Source organism: Barbus barbus (assembly GCF_936440315.1).
Source record: "Barbus barbus genome assembly, chromosome: 28".
Classification (NCBI taxonomy): domain Eukaryota; kingdom Metazoa; phylum Chordata; class Actinopteri; order Cypriniformes; family Cyprinidae; genus Barbus; species Barbus barbus.
The window spans coordinates 30,043,487-30,069,460 of record NC_136756.1 but is presented as its reverse complement, the minus strand read 5'-3'; the positions used below and the strand labels follow the sequence as shown (position 1 = coordinate 30,069,460).

The 25,974-nt window shown below is 34.3% G+C and overlaps 2 protein-coding genes across 2 annotated transcripts; one reads left to right on the top strand and one right to left on the bottom strand.

Moving 5' to 3' along the window:
- Positions 1–645: 645 nt before the first annotated feature.
- On the top strand, positions 646–11,021 carry lrrc2 (leucine rich repeat containing 2). The gene is made up of 10 exons (XM_079382949.1): positions 646–918; positions 3,520–3,673; positions 4,473–4,600; positions 5,668–5,723; positions 5,808–5,964; positions 6,439–6,575; positions 6,664–6,809; positions 8,036–8,188; positions 9,320–9,453; positions 9,952–11,021. The coding sequence occupies exons 2-10, from the start codon at positions 3,534–3,536 to the stop codon at positions 9,999–10,001; spliced, it is 1,101 nt and encodes a 366-aa protein (XP_079239075.1). The 5' UTR covers positions 646–918; positions 3,520–3,533; the 3' UTR covers positions 10,002–11,021.
- On the bottom strand, positions 10,536–25,964 carry LOC306848411 (hippocampus abundant transcript 1 protein-like). The gene is made up of 12 exons (XM_079382948.1): positions 25,787–25,964; positions 25,237–25,332; positions 24,398–24,460; positions 24,093–24,220; positions 23,201–23,315; positions 20,958–21,176; positions 20,005–20,118; positions 18,823–18,894; positions 17,794–17,906; positions 17,616–17,713; positions 16,328–16,476; positions 10,536–13,107 (listed from the first exon to the last, which is right to left on the bottom strand). The coding sequence occupies exons 1-12, from the start codon at positions 25,814–25,816 to the stop codon at positions 12,892–12,894; spliced, it is 1,413 nt and encodes a 470-aa protein (XP_079239074.1). The 5' UTR covers positions 25,817–25,964; the 3' UTR covers positions 10,536–12,891.
- Positions 25,965–25,974: the final 10 nt, after the last annotated feature.

The following is a 25,974-nucleotide window of genomic DNA, read 5'->3' as shown; positions in this document are numbered from 1 at the left end:
GTGTGTGTGTGTGTGTGTCTCAGTCTCTCTCTGTCTGTCTGTGTGTGTGTGTGTGTGTGTGTCTCTGTCTATCTCTGTCTCTGGGTGTGTGTGTGTGTCTCTGTCTCTGGGTGTGTGTGTGTGTGTGTCTCTGTCTCTCTCTGTCTCTTTGTGTGTGTGTGTCTCTGTCTGTGTGTGTGTGTGTGTGTGTGTGTGTGTGTGTCTCTGTCTGTGTGTGTGTGTGTGTGTGTGTGTGTGTGTGGCGGACAGTAGTAAAGTATTTTTACTCAGCTGTAAAAGTATTTTTCAACAATTAAATATTTAATGCTTATTTAGAAATCTAGCACTTTCATACTTTTCTCAAGTAAAAGTAATTCAAAGTTTTAATTCAAACAACAACAACAACTTATTTCTAAAATGTAGTGCAGTAAAAAATAAGACATTGCTTTGGAATGTAATGAAGTAAAAGTGTTCCAAAGAAAAACACTCTGATAAAGTACACAAATACTTTTTAAATTTACTAGAGTAAAGTAAAAATCCTTCCCTACTGTCCACCTCTGTGAGCGAGTGATAAATAATGTGTGTAATGAGACTCTATAGAAGGAAGGTCAACATGTGAATCATCTCAGAGGTCACGACCCTTCAGATAAAGGTCACGCTTGGTTCATTTGAAGAACAGTAGGCTATATGTGTGAACGCAGGTGTGTGTTTGTCATCAGACCTCTGTTTGCATACGTACTGAAGCTGTGTGTGTCATTTACGGATCAGTATGTGTGATAGTGAGGACATGTAGTTGTGTCCAGACGCTGTAAAGACACGAGGCATCAAATCACTGCTGTAAAAATAGCAGCATGTTCATGCAGCCGTCTAAATACAGATGAGCTGTAAACAAGCAGCTGAACCTGGAGAGAAACGCAGAGGAGCTGCTACCAGCCGCAGGTATGCAAAATCTGCTTATTAATGAGCTTTTAATGAAGATTAGCAGCAAACTAATCTAATATCCAGCCGTGTTTGTAGTTCTGGGGTTAAACTGGGTGACTCTTCATGGGCTGGAGGTCAAACTGAGTCAGGATCACAACACAGACGTTCCTCAAACAGACGAACGACATCATGATTCATGCTGAGAAGCTGCTAAACGTCTCAGATTAACAGCTGAGAAAAACAGCTTCTCGTTTCATAGTCCAGTAAAAATTACATTATCATCCAACACGGCAAATATGATCTTACTCAGTATATTTTTTCCAGTACAAATGTATAAATATTCTTAAATAAAGACACGTTTACAATACACTTTTCAATAAAGACACACTTTATAATAAGGTGTCATTTGTTAACATTAGTTAATGTATTAACTAACATGAACGGACAATGAACAATTCATTTAATACACTAGTTATTAAGCTTTGTTAATGTTAGTTAATAAAAATACAGTTGTTCATGTTAGTTGCATTAACTAATGTTAACAAACACAGCTTGTGATTTTAATAATGCATTAGTAAATGCTGAAATGAACTACGATTAATAAATGCTGTAGAAGTATTGTTCATTTGTATTTCATGTTAACTAATGTAGTTAACTAATGAACCTTATTGTAAAGTGTTCCCAAAAAAATGTTTTAAAATTAAGTAAGTTTTTACAAATATCTGCCAATGAGGTAAGAACAATTAAACTTAATTCAAAGGGAATGCAAGATTATTTTTCTGTGTTTATGTCTTGTTTTTCAATCGAAATATCGAAACATTCTTAAATAAAAATACATTTCACAACATAATGACTGAAGATATGAAATTTAGTTTTCTGAAAAAATTATTTATCAAAATCACAATTTATGCTTAAAATAGAAATATCTGCCAAAGGGGTCAGAAATAAAATAATATAATCTTTAAATAATCTTGTTTTTGCTTTGAATTAAGTTGCATTTTCTGACCCCACAGGCAGATTTTGTTCTTGTTTTAAGCAAAAACTCTCTTAATTTTAATACATTTTTCAGTAAACAAGACTTCTTATCTTCTGTCATTTTGCTTCTTTAGTAAACGTGTCTTGATTTAAGAATCTTTAGATATATTTGTTTCAGTGCACAGCCTCATAAAGCAGAGGTCAGTGACTGCGGTGCAGACGGTGTTATGAAAGTGTCTTATCACAGATTTACGGTTTCTATTTTTACCGCCTGCTGGTTTTGAGCAACATATTTCCAGATGCTTTTAATAAGGTGCACTGGAACGAACTGTATTTTGTATTCACAATGCAGACACAGACTGCGGCATGTTTACAGCTTTCTGAGTATCATATGAAGCAAAAATAATGTAAAGTGTTTATGATGGGTTCATTGTAAAAAATGCTTATAATGGGATGCAACTTTAGGCTGAATTCTCTGCATTTCATACATTTCTGTCTGGTTTTCCATGATAAATATCGAAACAATTTTAAGTCAAGATACATTTACTTGAGATGAGATGGAAAAAAAGAGTCCTGTTTTCTGAAGAAGAAAAAAAGCCAATATTATGCCAATTTATATAAAAAAAAAAATCATCAAAAATCTAAATCTATCTATCTATCTATCTATCTATCTATCTATCTATCTATCTATCTATCTATCTATATCTATCTATCTATCTATCTATCTATATCTATCTATATCTATCTATCTATCTATCAAATGTGACGTGATCTATTTCGTGGACTGAAATATATGAAGAGCTAAATATAATGCTTTTTTAAAATAAACAAACAAACAATATATATATATATATATATATATATATATATATATATTGTTAGCTTTTCCTTAAAACAAGTAAAAATATCTACCAATGGGGCAAGAATTTTTTTTTTTTTTCTAAAATATATTGGTAGAACATGCATTCCATAAATATGTATTTGAAATATATTTTTTGTACATTTTGAAACATATTTCAAAATGATATTTTTTTGACCACATTGGCAGATTTTTGTTTTTGTTTTAAGCATAAACATTTAATTTTGCTATATTGTTTTAAATAAAAGCTCATGTTTTGCTGTATATCAGCTGCTGCATGCACTGAAAAAATTATTATCTTACTGTTTCTGCTTGTTTTCTAGTATAAATATCTAAACATTCTTGAATCAAGATGCATTTACTGTACAAGGAAAATGATTTAAGATATTAAGTCTTGTTTTCTAAAAAATATTCAAAATTTTGTTAGTTTTTGCTTAAAACAAGCACAAATATCTGCCAATGGGGTCAGAAAAATCATCTTAATTCAAAGACTAAACAAAATTATTATTCTTGCCCCATTAGTAGATATTTGTGCTTGTTTTAAGGAAAAAAGGAAAAGTGCTTTTTTAAGGAAAAGCTTGTTTTTTTTTTTTTTTTTTTTACAGAAAACAAGACATAATATCTTAAATCATTTCACTTGTCCAGTAAATGCATCTTGATTCAGGAATGTTTAGATATTTATACTAGAAAACAAGACAGAAACACTGAGTAAGAGGATCATTTTTTTGCGGTGCATGAGGATGTTGCTGTGTGTTTGGTTCACATACGGTTTGTCTGTTCCTCAGTATTGGTTCCCATCATGAAAGCAGAGCGGATCGGCGTTGACATTCCCGTGTATGAGCTCTCACTGATCCGAGATCTATGGGAGGGACGCGTGAAGAAACACAAGCAGCGACAGAAGAAGGAGGAAGAGCGGATCAGTAAAAGTGCTCTGGTCAAGTGAGGATGAGGAGCAGAATCTAGAGCAGGACTGTTCTGTTCTGACCTGAAACTAAACACACAAACACACCTAATCAAGAAAACATGATCATTACAGACAGCTGTGTTTGATCAGGACTGGAACTAAACTCTGGGGTTGTCATTTTGGTCATCGGATTGGATCAAATCTTGAAAATGGGTTGCTCCAAAGACAAAAAAAAAAAAAAAAGGATTCTGAATTCAGATTAGATCACAAACTCCAATCTTGGTATTGATCTGGATTAAATCCTCAGTTTGTGTTGCTCAAAATGTTTTAGTATAATTGGGATACTTTTGATCTGAAAAAAAAAACCTGGATTATTCTGATCCCAGCAGAAGAGTGGATTTCAGGAACCTTCAGATTTCAGAAAACTTTAAAACTGGTCCAAAAAATACAACATTTGTAACATGTAATATATCCTCAAATCCCCAAACAGCTGTCAATATCAAACAAAAATATAATATCTAATTTAAAGTTTAGTTTTTTTAATCACTGATTGTAAACTACATTCGCAGAATCATCAGAGATGGAGCAGTCAGAAGTACACGGCAAAAAATGTCTTGATCTTGTTTTCTATAAATATCTAAACATTCTTGAATCAAGATGAATTTACTGTACAAGTAATATCACTTAAGATATTATGTCTTGTTTTCTGTAAATGTATCATTTAAAACAAAATGTATCATTTATATTTTTTTGCGTGCTGCTCTAGAGAAAGCGCTTATGTTCCCATTATAAGCAAACTATTATGCGATCAGATATGTCCCGGTTTGTTTGCAGGGTGAATCAGCAGTGGCAGTATCGCATCGCATGCAGAAAGCTGAAGAGCGCTGAGGTCACAGCGCTGCAGTGTTACCTGGAGAGATCAGCGCTCGGCCAAACACACCTGCTGCCCACAGATAACAAGGGTATTTCTGCAGAGTTCAAACCCAAACACTGAGATACTTTTAGTCATTATATCACCTAAAGAAAAGGCTATTCAGAATAAGTCTAAGCTCACAAACTCAAACAGGGACTCTCAAATGTTTTTGTTTGCCGAACCCCTTTGGCTTTCTGCAGACCAGTCAAGTTCTTCCACACTGACTCAATCAATCATGTCTTTCTGAACCGTGTCTTATACACAGAGACACTGTCATGTTAGAATAGAAAAGAGTCCTGTCCAAACTGTTGCTATAAAATTAGAAGCACACAATTCCCTAGAATATCATTATATGCTTAAACATTAAGATTTGTACTCATAGAAATTACTAAAGTAGTCAAACCTGTTCATTAGAAGGGGGTGCCAATACTTTTGGCAATATAGTTTATTTCATATTTTTAAGTAAATGTTTTATGTTTATTATTTTTGTATTATTTTGCTATTGTTATTTAAAATTTAAATAAAATATTTTATATTTATTTTGTTTTAATTTTACATTTTTAGTTCTCTGATGTACTGGTGGTCACATGATATGTTGGTAAATATACATGTAAACATAATTGTTTAATTTATATTATTTATTTTATTATTATTGTTTTGAGTTTAAATAAAACATTTTTGTTTAATTTTACTATCAAATTTGTAGTTCTCTGTAAGAACACAAACATATTTTTTTATTTAAATGTTTTTGTTTTGTATTGTTTAATTAATTTATTATATTTTTTAATGCCGAAAAAATAAGTTAACAAAAAGTCATTTAAAAAACAAAAACAAATGAACAGAACAGACAATATAATATAATACTTAACATGAAGGGATTTTCCATATTGATTATTCACATGTATTTTACCCATATTTTGAATTACACATTGTGTTACAGTTTAAAGGAAATATTTGTAAACTTAACAGGTAATGCACCAATATCATATCAGTTTTTCTACAGATTGTTTCTTACATTTTAGTTGATCTTCTAGCATATGTGATGGATTTTCTACTTCAGTATTCCTGTTGAGACTCAATGAATCTGACCTCTGACTGTTTGTGTCTCTCATCCAGACAATGACGCAGACAACAAGAAGTTCATTTTTGAGCTGAATGGAAAGAAATGGATGGTAATCATCTGAAAAAGCATTATCAAAGATGTTTTTCAAATGCATTTGTACCGTCTGTGATCCAACTATGACTGTGGCCTGCAGAAATTACCTGAAGATCTTCAGTATATGACTTATCTCAAGGAATGGCACATCCACGGGACCAGGATTCCCGAGATTCCCGCTTACATCGAGGCGTTTGTGGATCTGCAAGTGCTGGAGGTTCCCAAAAATGGACTGACGAAGCTTCCCACTGAAATAGGTCAGAGTCACCAAACCTGAAATACTAAAATCATAACTCCACATATGTGATCATAGACCACAAAATCAGGCATAAGGGTCAATTTTTGGGAAATTGAGATTTATACATCATCTGACTAAATAATCTTTCCATTGATGTATGGTTTGTTATGATAGGACAATATTCGGCCGATACACAACTATTAGAAAATATGGAATCTGAGGGAGCAAAAAAATCTAAATATTGAGAAAATCTCCTTTAAAGTTGTTCAAATGAAGTTCTTAGCAATGCATATTACTAATCAAAAATGAAGTTTTGATATATTTACGGTAGGAAATTTACTAAATATCTTCATGGAACATGATCTTTACTTAATATCCTAATGATTTTTCGCATAAAAGAAAAATTGATCATTTTGACCCATACAATGTATTTTTGGCTATTGCTCCAGGGTCACATATCAGAAATCGAATGCAAATGTCTCATCTTTCACAGGGAAACTGATCAGCCTGAGAGAATTAAATGTGAATTATAATAAACTGTTAAGCATTCCACCTGAACTCGGAGAATGTGAGAATCTGGAACGATTAGAGATGACAGCAAATGGAAACCTGGTCGAGCTTCCCTTTGAGGTGCGACAAGATGATCTGACACCATATAAAATGTTCTTATGCATGAATTCCTTAATAAAATACACATTTTTGTCTGTGTTATTCGTAGCTGAGAAATCTAAAGAAATTGAAGCACTTGGATATGGCGGAGAATCAGTTTGCTAGTATTCCTGTCTGTGTGCTTCGCATGGAAAGCCTGAAGTGTCTGGACATCAGCAACAACAGACTCAAAGACCTGCCGGAGGATATCGACAGGTGTGTGTTTACAGCCATTCTGTTCAGAATCATCTGTTCATCAAGTGCAGTGTTGGGGAAAGTTACTTTTAAAAGTAATGTATATTGCGTTACTCCTTAAAAAAGTAACGTTAATTACTTTTTATGGAAAGCAATGCACTGCACCGCAAAAAAAAACGATTTTCTTTGTGTTTTTATCTTGTTTTCTAGTATAAATATCTAAACATTCTTGAATCAAGATGCATTTACATGACAAGTAAAATGATTTAAGATATTGTCTTGTTTTCAAAAAAACAAACAAAAAACAATCAAAAATATTTGTCAATGGAGTAAGAAAAATAATCTTAATTCAAAGGCTAAACAAGATTATTTTTCTTGCCCCATTGGCAGATATTTTTGATTGTTTTAAGCAAAAACGAACAATTTTTTTATTTTTTTTTACAGAAAACAAGACATAATATCTTAAGTTATTTTACTTGTCCAGTAAATGCATCTTCATTCAAGAATATTTAGATATTTATACTAGAAAACAAGACAAAAACACTGAGTAAGAAAATCATTTTGTTTGCAGTTTGCGTTACTTTTTAAATCTGGGCAGGGCTTGCTTGTTTGTTTTTATAATAAAAAGTTCTATTTTTAACAAATGTAAAAGTCTTTTCACACCAAAAAGTGAAATGAATAAGCTTCAGGCTGAAGGAAAAGTAAATGCACGTCTGAACAGTAGAACGCAGCAAAAAAAATAAAATAATGAAGCACAAATGTTAGTTTATCTAAAGTCATTTTAGCTTATTAGTATATCTGAACTGGATCATCGAAGGTCAGCAGCAAAGACATTGTTTAATAAACTAGGATTAAATATATAAAGGATATTTGTGTTAACATATTTGATTATTGCAGATTCGTGTCACATTCTGAGTTTCACTGCTTTAATTCATTTTGATGAATACTGAATCTGTTTTTTGCGAGTAAAATGAATTAATGCATGTTCACCTTTAATCCAGAACTATAGTCACAGCACGTTAACACACAAGCTTCTCTCAACATGGGACAGGAGAGATGTCAGTCAGTACATGGGAAAACAAAGTAACTGGCATTACTTATTTAAAAAAGTAACTCAGATATGTTCTTGTAAATTAAAAAGTAATACGTTACTTTACTTGTTACTTGAAAAAAGTAATTATGTAACTTGCATTGCTTATCCCCAACACTGATCATGTGCCTAACATTGTGAACCTGTCCTTCATCAGGCTCGAGTCATTAGAGATGCTGTTCCTTCACAAAAACAACATACGATACGTGCCGATGACCATGGTGAACCTCATCCATCTGAAGATGCTGGTCATCAGCGCAGACGAGCTGTACAGCATCCCGTCGCAATTAGTCGACAATCCTAACATCAAGTAAGTGTGAACCCTACGGAGCGAATAATGAGCCACCTGAGGATGGAAAAAACATGCAATGGAAGGGGAAATTATATTTGAATGCTTTTGCGTTTTCTCGCAAAAGTAAAGAGTTCACCGTGAAATGTTGTTTTTGCTCACAAATAATTTTCATTCTCTTGAAAATCTTCTGCGTTTCGCCAATAAACCTGTGCATTCTTTCACAACACTTTTGCCTTCCCCTGAGAAAACTTGTGTTTGTTCGTGAAACTATTGCGTTCCTTCGAGAAACTTTGTGTTCTTTTGCAAAACTATTGTATTTCTCCAAAGACACTTTGCGTTCGCTTGCAAAACATTTGTTCTCTTGTAAAACTATTGCGTTCCGGAAACTTTGTGTTCGTTTGCAAAACTATTGCCTTCTTGAAGCTTTGTTTGTTTGCAAAACTATTTAGTTCCTCCTAAAAACTTCACGTTCGCTTGCAAAACATTTGGGTTCCCCCGAGAAACTTTGTTAATTTGCTAAATTATTGGGTTCCCCTGAGAAGCCTGCTGAAAAAAACCCCAAAACAGTACAAACCACAGAATTTGTAATGGTTGTACTGGTTATAATGGGAATTGTATTGGACCTTCTTGGTCTCCTTCTATTGGTGGCTTGGTAAAACCACTAAAACTTAATAGAATATGTCCCAAAACACACTACAGGAAACCATTTTTAATGGTTTAATGGTTAAAAGTTGATGCATTTCCCAGAGTAACTTTGCGTTCACTAGTAAAACATTTGCATTCACCCAAGAAACTTTGCATTCACTCACAAAAAGTTTGCATTCTCTCTCAAAAGTATTATGTTTCTCTGGGAAACTTTGCGTTGACTTGCAAGCATTTAATTATAATTCTTCCTCCAGCTTTTACATTTTTTTTTTTTTACCATCACTATGTCCCGTTAGGGGCTCTTCACGTCGCTGTTCAAAAGCGCCTACAGATGTGATGAGTATGTACATTAGTATGTATTAGAGTAGATACGAAGGGCATAAGAGCAGTACGCATCTCAGCCTGTGTTTATATATTTAGAATCTGAGTATAAAGCTGCATGCTGTCTGTCCAAACCCCTGAAAACACTCCACAAAGCGCTGATCTACTGTCTCTCTGTTTCAGATTAATCCGATTATATGACAATCCAATAAACACTGACGATGAAGACATGAACGAGATGACCATAGATGCAGAAGCTCAGGACGAGCGTGACAAGGAGTTCATGAAGACGTACATCCAGACTCTTCAAGACAGAGGTGATAAATCCATGAATTTAAATTAAATACAAATTAATTTAATAAATTAAGGAAGCAATAAGGATTATTGGATGCAGATTAAATAAAGGATGCATTATAAGGATGCAGATTAAATAAATAATTAGAATTTATTATTTTAGAAATTATTTGTCCAAAAAAAATATATATATATTTTATGAATTGAAAAAGAGCCAATTCTAAAATTGCGCCTGAACATGCTGATTTTCTTAAGTTATGAAATAAAACACAGATTACTGTATTAAATATTACAAGAACATACTATTTGAGTCTTTCTACTTGAAAATTGCATGTTTAATTCAATGTGTTACTTGCCGTTTCTTTTCTAATTATTAGTGAAATAGTTTCAAAGGAAATGCAAAGCCATTTTTTCAGTGCATGATTCGGTACACAATGATAACATCATACAGCACTTTAAACACTTATGGAAACAGTTTATTTGCAGATGTTAAGCTTTAACTAAATGTTCCTGTTTTTCAGCCACTCAGCCGCCATACACCACTAAAGTCTCCCTCAGCTGCCTGCTGTAGAACAGATGACTGGAAATATGACACAATCATCTGCTTCAGAATGAGACTGATATCAGTGTGCTTCCATTGCACTCTATTCATTAGTTTTCTCATTCCCAGTTCAATTAAAACTGAAAAGCAGGTTGCACTGGATGATAAGCTGTTAGTATCTAAAGGGTTTGGGTTTCTTCTGTAGCAGCGTTTATTATTATTTAACAGCTGGGAGTTAGTAGGCTTGAAGTTCATATTTTCCTTTTTGACTGCATTTATCATTCGTACTTGTTGAAACTAGTTCAAATCTGATCCCAAACCCATTTTGATTTGGTTTTCTGTGAAGATTTCCATCGTTTAGCTTGTTTGATGTGACCAAACGTTTCACAGCATGCTGATAATTAATTTTTCTGTCTGCAAGTCAGTGTTTTATAAGAGTGTCATTTTAATTTATTGTAATTAAATAAATCAAAATTCCGATTTCCTATTTTGCCTTCAGCCATAAATATGACATGCAAACACTTGCATTTCTCTGTCAATGGGAAAAAATATAAATCCAGTCCTGGAATATGAAGAGGTTTATTGAAACATCGATCAATGAATAGCTCAACAAACACTCATAACACACGAATGCTTAATGTGCATCGAATGCATCAATAAAATCTCATCAGAAGGCATAAACCAGTCTTCAAGGAATGGCTGCATAGACATGAATAATGGCACCTAGAGCCGAAACATCATTAAAAAACAAAGTGCAGTTCATTGAAAAAACACCTAAAATGACTTTAGTGGGGCTAAGATCTTCTGGAGTCAGTGTGCATTGATCTACAGCACCGATTGCATAAATAGTCACATCTACACTTCTGCTTTGACATCATTTTCAAGTATGCATCATAATCAGGTCTCCAGAATTGGCAATTGAAACATTTCCTCCACTCTGTGCTGCTTAAATACATCAAACGTGTGATAAAGCAGAAATCGTCACAGATTCAGGCTGTTATTGCTGCAGTGTGTCACATGATAAAATGTAATAAATCAGATAATCTGCTGATAACAGAGTCGTGATGTGTAAGGAAACCAAAATAAGTTTTACTCTGCTTTTAGCATGCAAAAAGAAGACTTTTTTCAATTAAATAACATAACATAAAAGTCAGGAAGAGTCTGCTCTGTTAGCAAGCAATTAAAAATCTGTAAAGCTGCTTTATAAAAATAATAATAATAATAATTGATTCGATCCTCTGGAAATGATATCAGGACATTGGCAACTCAGAAACATTAAAAATGCCTTACAGGAATAATTCAGCAAAAAATGAAAATGTACTGAACGTGCATCAGTGTCTCAGCAATGGATGCTCTGCAGTGAATGGGTGCCGTCAGAATGAGAGTCCAAACAGCTGATAAAAACATCACAATAATCCACTCCAGTCCATCAGTTAACATCTGTTTGGACTCTCATTCTGACGGCACCCATTCACTGCAGAGCATCCATTGCTGAGACACTGATGCAGAGACACATTTCTACAAACCTGATGAAGAAACAAACTCATCCTGATCTCAGATTATCCTGAGGATGAGCACACGTTCAGTACATTTTCATTTTTTGCTGAACTATGCTCCTTAAGTCTGTGTGTAATTGTGAGGTAGCAGCTCTGTGTTGAGTAGCTGGTGCTCATAAATGAGTTACAGATTAAATACATTTTCTTCATAATAATTCACCTATCAAAGCTGCACTTGATCTAAAGACAATGATTCTGTCTGTTTCGTGCCGTTTATTGATAAAAGACGCTGCGCTCTGGCTGTATGTGCGATGCATGTTTAAATGCTCTTAACTAACTTTGCCTCTAGGACTTTATTATTACTGCAGTCTGTACAAGTTTAGATCAGAGGTTAAAGTTCATCAGTAATATAATAAAGGACTACTACAGTTTACATTCAAATACACGGCAGCACATCAACTACACTGCAAAAATCACTTGTCTTGTTTTCCAGTACAAACGTCTAAAGATTTAGACGCATTTCCTTGAGAAGCACAATGACTAAAGATATTCTTAGTCTTAAGTCTTATTTTCTGAAAAATGCATCAAAATTAGGTTTATGCTTAAAACAAGAACAGAAATCTGCCAAAAATCTTGATTCAAAGGGAAAACAAGACCCCATTGGCCATTTTTTTTCTTGTTTTAAGCATGAATTTCTCAGTAAGTAAGACTTGATATCTTAAGTCATTTGCTTTCGTAAGTAAATGTGTCTTGATTTAAGAATGTGTAGATATTCGTACTGGAAAACAAGACAAAAATACTAGGGAAGAACTTGATTTATTTGCAGTGTACGCCAAAATATGGAGAAGGCACATTCTCTTTCAAAGACCGAAGGATTAAAAAAAAAAAAAAAAGACAGAAATTTAGACATTCAATAAAAAGCTTTTTCAGACACACTGAAATAAAACCCAAACCGGATTTTTTTGCACTGCACAATTTTTTTTCTTAGTGTTTTTGTCTTGTTTTCTAGTATAAATATCTAAACATTCTTGAATCAAGATACATTTACTGGACAAATTAAGTCATATTTTCTGTAAAAAATAAATAAAAAAAAATCAACATTGTTTATTTTTATAAGTGAAGTGACATACGGCCAAGTGTGGTGACCCATACTCGGATTTGTGCTCTGCATTTAACCCATCCAACGTGCACACACACACACAGCAGTGAACACACACACACATAAGTGAACACACACACCCGGAGCAGTGAGCAAAAAAAAAGTTTTTTTTTTTTTTTTTTTTTTTACAGAAAACAAGACTTAATATCTTAAATAATTTTACTTGTACAGTAAATGCATCTTGATTCAAGAATGTTTAGATATTTATTCTAGAAAACAAGACAGAAACACTGAGTAAGAGAATATTTTTTGCAGTGTGTTGGGTTTATAAACTGCTGTCCTGTAAAAGAGGCTCGTTGTCTTCGTCGCTCACAGGAACTGATCCGCTCTCCGTGACGCGGCTCGCAGACTCGGTCATCACAAGCGTGCTACAGGTCTTCACCGCCGGAGCGTGTTGAGCCGGGATGAAAACCGCCACCAGCAGAGCCAGAAGAACCGTACAAGCACCAAAGAGGAAGGGAGGACCAGGAATCACACGCTTCTGAAAAACAAGACACACGCTGTACAGAAAGCAGGTTTCCTACATATTTCCATACTTCTCCAGACTCAAATTTCCAAAGCTCTCAGTAGATTTTCAGACCATATTCAACATAAATGCTCCACAGAGCATTATTTTCAGCATTAACTTTGGTAGATAGTACAGTCATCTATAGCTGGGCGATATGTAAAAAATATATCTTATCGATAATCGCCGTAAATATTGCGATATCTGATAATATCGTCTACCCAAGCCCCACCTCCACTTAGCTTTACTGTTATGTTGGTGTTGCTAATAATTTCCATTCTGTTCTGATCAAATTTGAGTTTGAAATGAATTTGGTTTTGTGAGGACAACTGTTGAGGAAAAATAATAAAACCCAATTTAAGTTCATAATGCTGAAGTTGGACATTCTGGCACTGATTGTAAGAATGATAAATGCATGTTGATGTCATTAATAAATGCCTCATTCATTTAATATCTTGAATAAAATATGCCTATTTTCTGATGTTTCTCGTTCTTTTTGGCATTATCACCTGTGTAGACATTTCATGATGGTAAGTTTAATTTCCTTGAATATAACAATTGTTGCGTTGTTTTTAAACATGTAGTCAAGCAATAACGTAGGCTACTTGATATTTATCATTTATGACTAAAATTAAAAACTAATTATTTTCTGGTAGCCTAGTTCAGAGGTCTCTTTTGGCTTAATAAATAAAGTTAAATAAAAATAACTGCTTTTTAATTAGAAGTGGGGTAATTAAAATGTCATTTTTTGTATTTATAATTTTTATAGTTTTTATTTTATTAATCAAAATACAACGCCCACAATATAATTTTCAGTGTTGGGCTGCCGAAACTCCGAACATGTTGAGCGGAGATATAGTTTTGTTGCAAACGAATTTATAGTGCTGTATCTCAGCTTAATTAAACATAATTCTGTAAAAATAGGGCACTATGTGCGCTGTATATGCTGTGAAGGAATTTGCATATTTTAATTATAACTGTCATGTTTGTGGTTATACACATGCAGTGCTATTTCTCTTTTTTCTGTTTAACTTTGATTAAACTGCAGATCAAAATAGAATAGGTCTATACCCTAAATAAGGAGAAATCGGATTGGAACGCATCTCCAGAATCGCATTCACAGATGCATGTTGCCATTATGGTAGTCAGCGCTGAAAAACAGGCAAATAAAATATAAATCGAGGTTACAAAAGTGATTCAGTGAAGATCAGTGAGGGATTTTCTTTTCTTTTGTTCTTTGATTAACATTAATGACTGGCGGCAGCGGCTGCTGTCAATGCATGTCCATACACCCTTGTATTCTCTCTCAACTCGCATACATTCACTTAAGAGATAACCGATTGTATTTATGGGATATTTTGATATAATTCTGTGTGTATTTGTCCATACATGTGTAAGAATGTGAGAAAGAGAGCTGAGTCCAGTGTTGGCGTATCTAAGAGGAGGCTTTGTGTGTGTGCGCAGCACGGAAGAAGCCAGTTCTATTTCTTCTTGCAGTTGAATCTTTTGAAATCACACTAAATGCACATATAGGAATCGAGAAACAGAATCCAAAATTAATTTGGTTCCTGACCTTCCATCTGATCTGATTTCAAAAATTGGAACAGCTTTTCGATTCCCAACCCTCCTATTAAATTATTTCATTCTTGCATGAAAAAAGACCTGTATGTGACTATGGGGCCAAGTACATTTTATAACTTTTTTTTTTTTTTTTGCAAATTACTAGGTTTATCATTTGTCTTTTTTTTCTCTCGATAAAATTGATAATCATCTTTTACCTGACTGTTGACATCGACATCACGATACTTACAAGACATGGTCAATATATGATAATATCGTCATATCGCCCAGCCCTACAGTCATCTGTAAATATTTTTATTTTCTTCATTGATTTTCTCTAAGTAACATTAACATACAGAGCCCCTAAAATAATACGAATAATAAAAAAAAAAAGAAAAAAAAAAGTCTTTTACATGCACACAAGAAACGTTTTTTGCATGGGAAATACTTACACAGTACAGTTTCTAGTTTTATAAACCTATTTCACTGCAAAAATTATTCTCTTAGTGTTTTTGTCTTGTTTTCTAAAAATTCTTGAATCGAGATGCATTTACTGGACAAGTAAAATGACGTTTTCTGTAAAAAAAAAAAAAAAAAAAGTGTATATATATATATATATATATATATATATATATATATATATATATATATAAATTTTGTTAGTTTTTCCTTTAAACAAGCTAAAATATCTGGCAATGGGGCAAGACAAATGATCTTGTTTAGCCTTTGAATTAAGATTATTTTTCTTACTCCATTGCCAGATATTTTTACTGGTTTTAAACAAACATTTGGATTTTCTTTTTTGAAAACAAGACTTAATATCTTAAATAATTTTACTCGTCAAGTAAATGCAACTTGATTCAAGAATGTTTAGATATTTATACTAGAAAACAAGACAAAAACACTAAGAGAATGATTTTTTGCCGTGTATATTTGTGCATCAGTACCATCTTACTGTGAATAAAACAAGAGCATGGATGCACATCAATTAACAGAGATCTACTTGCTCAAAATTGGTCTTTTCTTATGGTAGTACCTCTAATATCAAGGCCTAATGTCTAATTTAACACATCCTCTGTGATGAAAGGGGCTAATGGCATAAAATTAGCCAAGTTCAAGGGTTTATAAAAAAGACTGGTACTGTAAAAAAAAAATAAAAAAAATACAAAAGTGTTTAAAATTTGCAAGACACCACACAGTGAAAAGGGCTGATGGCACAATATGTGGCTCGGTGTGTATTGTCCTATATGAGAAGTTAAATGATTTCTCATGCGCACATAAAAGTCTGTACTTATTTTATTTTTGCAAAAGTCCTTGAGGCTATGTAACGTGGTGCTAAGAATATTGTAAGAAGAAACCTTTTAACCTGCATTTTGCATAATGAAAAAGTGCATCTTGAATTCATTTAATCGTATTTGGACTTTGACGTCTCGTACAGTAAATTTATTTTCATTAAATACTTAATATTCTATTGTGAAAAACAAACTAAATAGGGGCAAAAGTCTGGAAACCCAAATATTATCCATACTCTGACTTGTTTTTCCATACTTTTCCAGACCTGGAAAATACTAATTTCATACTTTTCCAAACCGCATAGGAACACAAACAGAGTGATTACGTTCAGAGACTCTTGTACCTCTTCAGTGTCGGGTGAGACAGGGTTCAGATCATCGGGGCTCATCTCCTTCAGTTCCACATTGAAGAGGAAGAAAATGAATCCGAACAGAGCCGGGCCGAGTCCGTTACACAGACCTCGGATCCCTGTGATCATGCCCTGAACGGCTCCTAAACACGACAGACACAAACAATCAATCCTGCAATATCATGAGAAAAATAACCAAATACATTTTACAGGAAATAATGAAAAACATATTTGTGTGCATGACTGGAAAACAGATATGCATCTGTTTTGTTGGACATAAATAAATAAATCATACGCTGCAAAAAACATTTACAAATGTTTACCCTTATAATATATCCTTATAATATATATCCAAATGTCCTTATAGCAAGATCTATTTACTGGAGATGCAATAATATATTGCTTTGAAAAATGTATCAAAACTGAGTTTTGTTCTTAAAATTAAGAAAGCATATCTGCTTATGGGGCAAAACAATCTCGGTTTCCCTTTGAATTAAAATTATTTCTATTTCCCCATTGGTAGATATTTTTTCTTGTTTCAATTTCAAATTTTTATATATTTTTCAGAAAACAAGACTTAAACCTAAACATTCTTGAATCAAGATGAATTTACTGTACAAGTAAAATGACTTAAGATAGTCTTGTTTTCTGAATAAAATAAATAAATAAATAAAAATCAAAATGTTGTTAGTTTTTGCTTAAAACAAGCAGCAATATCTGCCAATGGAGTAAGAAAAATAATCTTAATTCAAAGGCTATCTGCCCCATTGTCAGATATTTTTACTCGTTTTAAGGAAAAACTAACAAAATGTTGATATTTTTCTTACAGAAAACAAGACATAATATCTTAAGTCATTTTACTTGTACAGTAAATGCATCTTGATTCAAGAATTTTTAGATATTTATACTAGAAAACAAGACAAAACTACTAAGAGAATAATTTTCGCAGTGTATATTATGAAAACTGGTACAACTATAAGCTTCTCTCAAAGGCTGACCCAGTGAAATTCCTAAAATTAACTATGTTCATGCTTTTTCTATTAAAACAACAGCAATTAAGATTTTTTTATTGCAACACAAAGTTAGCATGCATTTATTCAGCAACCACAACTGCAAAATGTATTCTTCGGACCCCACAGACTGATATTTTTTCTGTTTTTAATCATAAATTCACCCCATTTTCATGCATATATTTTAATGCATCATGCATTTAGGAATGTTTAGATATATGCACTGGAAAACTGAGTGAGAATGTGATTTAGTGCAGTGCATGCTCTCTCACCCTGCTGGTCGTGATCCGTGCAGCGAGACACCAGCGCGCTCACGGCTGGAAAGGTGATGCTGGACATGGCAGCGACGGCACCGGCCGCCCATATCATCCTATCATCAGAAAACACACAGTTACTCACACCAATCACAGCACTGCTCCCTCTCCATTACAATCAGTGGCAGATTCTCACCATGCTTCAGACCCGAAGCCGTACCAGGCCAGCTGGAACAACTGAAACCCGAGTCCCAGCAGCACTGTGCTTTTATTCCCAATCTTCTTCATCAGAACGCTTAACAGTAACGTCTGCACGGACAAATAATCATGAAGGATGCAAAACCAACTGTATATGTGACCTGTTCTGGCAAAATGAGTCACAATGAGCAAAAATGAGTTATTTTTCTCATTCTCTATTGAAAGCCCTTCAGAATGATGCATGATTTGTTGGAATCAGACGAAACATAACTGAGCTCCAGCTGCACATTTAGACAAAAACTGATTTAAAGTTTCCTGAAGGTTCCAAAGCAAAATCACCAGCAACATTACATCTTTCCCCACTTCCTTTCTTAATAATCATCATTCAGAATCACAATATAGATGTTTTTATGTGTCTTTGTTGTTATAAATAAGAACCAATGCAAAAAATAAACAAATATAAGAAACAACCTACTTTTTTCATTTTACATCAAACATAAGCATTCAAGAAAAACAAATAGTAAAATATAAAAATCACTTAAGTGTGTTCGTTAAAAATGTATTAATTATACAAAAGCAGTTCAATCGAGCAGCGAGTGATTCCTTCTTTTCTTTTATTGTTATATTAACATTAATGTGACAGACGGCCTGTATATTAAGACACAGTTTACTGCACGGATCTAATATAATGTCACACATCCAATGTTTTTCCCCAAGCGTTCACTTAAGACATGACTGATTATGTTTGCGTGAACACTTAAATATATTTAGCCTGCTGTAAATCTGTGTATGAGAATCAGAAAACATACAAATAAAGATGATTATTGATGTTTAATTATTATTTGGAGCACTGGGATCGCTAGACGAGGGGAGCTTAATGAACTTGTTTTTGTGAAAACCATCAAATTCAACCAAAATTGTAATATTTTGCCCGAAGCTCAAAATGAACCCGTGCACATTCACTCATTTTGTCAGCATTAGCCATACATCAGCTCATAAATGAACATCTGGAGCTCAAGGTCTGTACCTGTGCTACGATGGACAGGATTCCCACCATCGCAATAAACCCAGCAATCGTTTGTGAGGAGAAGTTAATGACCTGAAACATAACGTACAGTTTCTAAAGTCTGCGCTCCAATCAAGGCACATTTATTTCTATAATCGCTTTATACAATACAGATTGTTGCAAAGCAGCTTCAAAGAAAAATAACAGTGTTTATGTTACAGAATTCACCAATTATAGAAAGAATTCAGAGTTATTAATCCAATCAATTCAGTTCAAGGAAGATCATGCAATGCAAAACATTATTTTCTAACTAGTATTTTTGTCTTGTTTTCCAGTGCAAATATTTAACAATACTGAAATCTTGAGAAGCAAAATAATTTACGATATTAAGTCTTGTTTACTGAATAAAGTAAGTGAGCTTATGCTTAAAACAGGACAAGACAAAAAAAAAAAAAAATTATATATATATATATAAAAAATTTAAACATTTTTTCAGTGGGGTCAGAAACAAAAATTAATTCAAAAGGAAAAGATTATTATTTTTCCAAACCAATTGGTAATTTTTTTTCTTGTTTTAATCATAAATTTGTCTAATTTTGATAAATTTTTCAGAAAAACAAGACATAGGGCCAGATTTACTAACAGCTTGCACCAGCGCAAACCATCTTTTGTTGTTGAAATAGTACTGTCAGGATTTACTAAAGACGCGCAGTGAAGAATTAGCGCTGAAAAGGCGTGGACAGTTATTTTTGTGCCTGATCTTATTGAATATGCATTTGTAGGAGTTTCCCTTTCAGACACAAAATGTATGGGAGGAGATTATTAAAATGAATCACACAACGCGATTTACTAACGTTTGCGTTCGTCACATTACTGATATTCGTGCCGTTATTTAACGCCCAAAGAAAGCATGTCTTAAAGCAGGTGGTAGATTGCTCTGTGTTCTTTAATGTGAGCATTATTAGTAAATCACACGCAGAATTTTCCCTCCCATCTGCGCTCTAACACTAATTTGCCCCGTTTAGTAAATCTGACCCTTATATCTTAAGTAATTTTGCTTCCCAAGTAAATGCGTCTTGATTTAAGAATGTTTAGATATTTGCACTGGAAACAAAATGACTTTTTGCAAGTCCAAGTGTTGAATTCCCTGTTTTACTCTGACATACGGAGGGAGTGAACTGGGTTGTGTTTTGAAACACGTACCTGTCCCAGATAGAGGAAGAAGCTGGAATACTGTCCGGCCTCAGGGAGATACGACAGGAACACTGTGACACAGATCAGCAGCACTGTGGAGTCTTTACCCACCTTCCTCAGAGACTAACACACACACACACTCAGAGAGACAGAGACACACACACACACAGAGAGACAGAGACACACACACACACACACACACACACACAGAGACAGAGACACACACACACAGACAGACAGAGACACACACACACACACATACACAGAGAGACAGAGACACACACACACGCACACACACACACACACAGAGACAGAGACACACACACACAGACAGAGACAGACACACACACACACAGACAGACAGAGACAGAGACACACACACACACACACACACACACACACACACACAGACACACACAGACAGAGACAGACACACACACACACACAGACAGACAGACAGAGAGACACACACACACACACACACAGAAAGACAGAGACACACACACGCACACACACACACACACACACAGACAGAGACAGACACACACACACACACACACACAGACAGACAGACAGAGAGACACACACACACACACACACACACACACAGAAAGACAGAGACACACACACGCACACACACACACACACACACACACAGAGACAGAGACACACACACACACACAGACAGAGACAGACACACACACACACAGACAGACAGAGACAGAGACACACACACACACACACACACACACACACACACACACACCCCACAAGTTTCATATCAACTGACAGAATATTAACAGCAACATCTGAAAACTCAAAACACATTCTGCATTATTTTTCATGAGATGTGGATCTCTACAAAAGATCAGTAAGACACACTTTCATAAAGGTGAGCTTCACAACCAGTGATGCAGTGACATTTTGAGAGAGTATATAAAACCACAAAATATGCATCTCACAGCAAAAGGATCGGCCTGCTCCCAGGAAATAGGCGAACCCCACGATGACGGTCTCATTTTGTCCGGCAGGGACTCGGGCACCACCAGCAGAACGAAGAGAATATCAGCCACTGCGATGATGGTGGCCAGAAGAACCACCAGACTGTCTCCGTACCGCCAGGACAGGAACGCTCCTATAGCTGGACTCGTCACTAAACTCGCCGCAAACGTGGCAGAAACCTGAAACCCAAGACCAACAGGCAATGTGTTCAATGACACATTTTGATGCATTATCAGTCTATTTCTTGCACACGATGTGGATAAATTACTCACGGCAAAAAATTATTCTCTTACTTAGTGTTTTTGTCTTGTTTTCTAGTATAAATATTGTCAATGCAATTAGTTATAATAGTATGACATTTCCTAATCAATCCCCAACTAATCAAACAAGACTAATCAAAACAAAGTGGTGTTTTCAAAAAATGAGGTGTTATTCATATTTGCTATATCTGAAGTGTATGGTTTTTACACCTATATTTATGAATATATATGTGTGAAATGAGGTGTTACAAATTTCCATAGTTTAAAATAATAATAGGCATGATTGCTATCTAAGAAATGGGGAAGTTGTTATTTTGTATTTGAACTGTTAACCCTGCTATGAGTAGTATCTGGGTGAAGGGTCTCTGTCTGCTCCAGGAACTGAAACCAGCCCAGACAGCGGAGAGGAGACAGACGACACACGCAGGAATAACACAGGGGGATGAAGACTATAAAGGGCTGAAGACAGAGATGGACTGGGCCAGCTAACTTCTCGTTTATTTGCTTACGAGTTACTGTATTTTTTTAATAAAGCGAAACCATTGTATTGGTGGTTCGTTAAACTTTTAAATCAGTCTCTGAGTGATTAATTCTTAAATAACTAGTTAACAGAACCTAAATAAATCTTTACTTCGAGTTTCAAGTGGTCAGAGCTTGACTGAATTAGCACGGACACCGGGAACAGAGGGTTGAAGCTACATCTAATATCCATTATACAGAGAGGCGAGTATAGAACGGACTATTATGAGCCTTTTATGATAAATATGGATATGCTTAGTGGGTTTTAACTCCCTTTACCGGTATAGCAACACTACAATATCTAAACATTCTTGAATAAAGATGAATTTACTGTACAAGTAAAATGACTTTAGATATTGTCTTGTTTTCTGTAAAAGTTTTAGATTTTTAGATATTGATATAACATTTTTGATATTTATACTAGAATACAAGACACAAATCTATGAAAATCTGTGACACTAGTGCTGCTCTGCAAAAAAAATATTTTGTTAGTATTTTTAGTTCTTAGTATTTTTTAGAGATTTTTTTAAACTCAGCATCATCAAATTGGGTAATATTAGGCCTTTTTGCATATATATATATATATATATATTATAGCTGGAATCATACGAGATCTCTGGATTTATAACATCTGATGGATAATATAATCATAATATATACAACATGTATTTAAATAAATGCAAATTTTTTTTACAATATACAATATACAATTATACAATATTTTACAATGTTTTTACTCTCTCTCTCTATATATATATATATATATATATATATTTTTTTTTTATAAATAAATGAATAAATAAATACACGTATATATACACACACACACACACATACGTATATATATATATATATATGGAGCACAAAACCAGTCATAAGGGTCAATTTTTTAAAATTTAGATTTCTACATCATCTGAAGCTGAATAAATAATCTCTCCATTGATGTATGGTTTGTTATGATAGGACAATATTTGTCTGAGATACAACTATTAGAAAATCTGGAATCTGAGGGAGCAAAAAAATCTAAATATTGAGAAAATCTCCTTTAAAGTTGTTCAAATGAAGTTCTTAGCAATGCATATTACTAATCAAAAATGAAGTTTTGATGTATTTAAGGTAGTAAATTTACTAAATATCGTCATGGAACATGATCTTAATATCCTAATGATTTTTGTCATAAAAGAGAAATGTATAATTTTGATCCATACAATGTATTGTTGGCTATTGCTACAGATATACCTGTGTTACTCATGACTGCTTTAGTGCTGCAGGGTCACACACACACACACACACACAATATATATATATATATATATATATATATATATATATATATATACAAAAATAGAAAATGTATGCTATCCATCACTAAATAAACAGTCATCTCTAAAAATGTGTCATATGACGATGAAAGGTGTTCTTACCAGTCCATATGCTGTGCTTCTTTCACTCTCTTCTGTAATATCAGCAACATACGCAAATATGACAGAGAACGTAACAGAGAAAAGTCCAGACACGGACATCAGAGCAAAAAACCACCTGACGAAGAGAAAAAGAAACACAAACACATCACTTTTATGTTTTCAGTGTACTAAATCAATCAAGGTCAAACATTTCACCAACAGAAACATTTACATGTCCACAAAACCAAACATTCATCACACACATCATAAAATCAATGCAGTCCACTTTAAAGGAACAGTTCACACAAAAATTTAAATTTGCTGAAAACCGTTGTTTCCGGGCTAAAATATGAGTCCATAATAACGCTTCCTCCAGTGAACAAGTGTTCTGGTCTGAATCAGGAGAGAAATCTGCTCAGATCAAAACAGCTCTAAACAAATATGTGGCTGGATTTTAATGAGAGAGACAACAGGAGATGTACTTTTTCACTGGAGGAAGAGTTATTATGGATTATAGACTCGTATTAAAACATCTTAATGCTGGATGTGTTTCAGCTTTTGTCTTCTCCAGATGTTAACTGATGGACTGGAGTGGTGTGGATTATTGTGATGTTTTTATCAGCTGTTTGGACTCTCATTCTGACGGCACCCATTCACTGCAGAGCATCCATTGCTGAGACACTGATGCAGAGACACATTTCTATAAACCTGATGAAGAAACACTCATCCTGATCTCAGATGATCCTGAGGGTGAACATTTTTTGTGTGAACTGTTCCTTTAATGCATTTAACACAGAGGGGTTTGTCTCTCATGCAGAATGAGCTGCAGTGACTTTTAAACATGGCTGAAGAGCTTTAGTCACTTGAGAGTCATGTGATGGCACACACACACACACACACACACACACAGTACCATGGGCTGAGCCTCATTAGTGGGATGGGGGCGCAGGTGAAAAACACCGTGAGCAGCAGGAAGCTCTTTCTGCCCCAAACATCAGACAAGGCACCGATCAGAGGAGCGCTCATGAACGACAGAAACCCCTGCAAACACACAGCAGTTACCACCCACAACACACTGCAATGCAACGCTGGCTTTTACACAGTAACAAAAACAGAACAGGGTTCATATGTGTCTTTCGCAGCATATAATGCTCAGCAGCTGTAATGCATTATAATTACAACTCATCAACTGCACAACAACAGATGCACTGGATTCACCTTGACGCCCTGAATGAGGCCGTTCATGAGGAACGTGTGCTGGGGAAATGTTTCATGCAGGACCTGGAATGAGGAAACATCAGAAGAGTCTCATATCACTTTCACTGTTTGCATTTGGCCATCAATGATCTCCTTCTGCATTTGCATCTGCAGTGCATTATGGGAAGGTACATTATCAAACCAGAAGACATTTTTCCTTTCTCTGTACAGAAAAGAAACTGAAAGAGACACTTATATGATAAAATCTAATTCAAATCAGGGTTGTTTTAAACTAAAACCATAAAAGATATTTTTATTACCTGAAATAAAATAAATCTCAAGTAAAATAATAAATGTACACATTTTATATTATATAGCATTTCTCATTTTCATCTACTTTAACTTGATATACTAAAATAACTAAAACTGAAATAAGAAATAATTAATTTTACAGACATATTTAAAAAAAACTAAATTTGTAATATAAAATAATATATATATAAATTTTTATAACAACTATAATAGCATCTCAATGATACTAAAATAACATGCTTAAAATACAGGTGATAAAATAAGGTTCTATAAAAAGGAAAAAAATTGCTTTAACATAATAAAATCACATTTTTATATTTGTATACATGAATTTTAGCTAAGCACTGTCATTTATTATAGTGCAACTTGTAATTATATTATTATTATTTACAATGCATTATTTAAACATTAAGTTTTATGTATGGAGGGATATTTTAATATGATCCTTTTTCTCCTTTCGACAGACTGCAGATGAAGTGATCTAATTCGGTGCCTGTAAATTCATTTTAAAATCAGTCTGTGTTGAGATCGGTGTGTTTCATGCTCACCGTCAGCATCGGGGTGGTCAGGAGACCCCAGGCGAAAAACTCCATGAAGATGACCACCACTGCATGAGCCACCTTCGCCTGGCCAACACTGCGCTGCTGCAACACACAACATACACACATTATATATATATATATACATATATACAGCAGCAAAACACCACCAACACATTACTATACAGCTCACAACATACACACATTATATATATATATATATATACATATATAGCAGCAAAATATAATGTACACAACATCATCTGGACAAATGACAGGTCATAATGAATGATGCAGCTGTGTTTCTGACTCACATCAACAGAATAAACAGAGAGGGGGGGGGGGGGGTATATTTAATATAAACGCATTATAGAAAAGTTAAAGGTTAAATACACAAACCCTAAAAATGACCAACTTTAATCTGCCATTATAGATCCATATGGACCATGTGACACACAACACACTCAAAAAAATCTTCAGATCGCCAAATAAAAACAAACACTCAGAAGATTATAATCAATAACAGTTTAATTCTGTGTGATGGGATGACGTCACTCACTCTGATGTGTTTGATCAGCATGTTCTCCATCCGTCTCTCACATTCTGCTCCAGATCTCAATCATCCTGATCAGAGTTAATTAATCAAGACGTTTTTTAATTTTATTCGAGCCGCTCTTCCCTTCCACTTTCTAACGTGAACATTCCGAAACACCGACACTTCCGGCTTCCGTCTGCGTGGGTCGACTT

Bases quoted from the DNA above. Each gene is read 5' to 3' on its own strand.
- LOC306848411 (XM_079382948.1), bottom strand. From the start codon at position 25,816: ATGGAGAACATGCTGATCAAACACATCAGA. The intron at 21,177-23,200 runs GTAAGAACACCT...CTTGGGTTTCAG, and splicing joins GAAGCACAGCATATGGACTG to GTTTCTGCCACGTTTGCGGC. The intron at 16,477-17,615 runs GTGAGAGAGCAT...TGTCGTGTTTAG, and splicing joins CACGGATCACGACCAGCAGG to GAGCCGTTCAGGGCATGATC.
- lrrc2 (XM_079382949.1), top strand. From the start codon at position 3,534: ATGAAAGCAGAGCGGATCGGCGTTGACATTCCCGTGTATGAGCTCTCA. The intron at 4,601-5,667 runs GTATTTCTGCAG...TCTCTCATCCAG, and splicing joins GCTGCCCACAGATAACAAGG to ACAATGACGCAGACAACAAG. The intron at 9,454-9,951 runs GTGATAAATCCA...CCTGTTTTTCAG, and splicing joins CCAGACTCTTCAAGACAGAG to CCACTCAGCCGCCATACACC.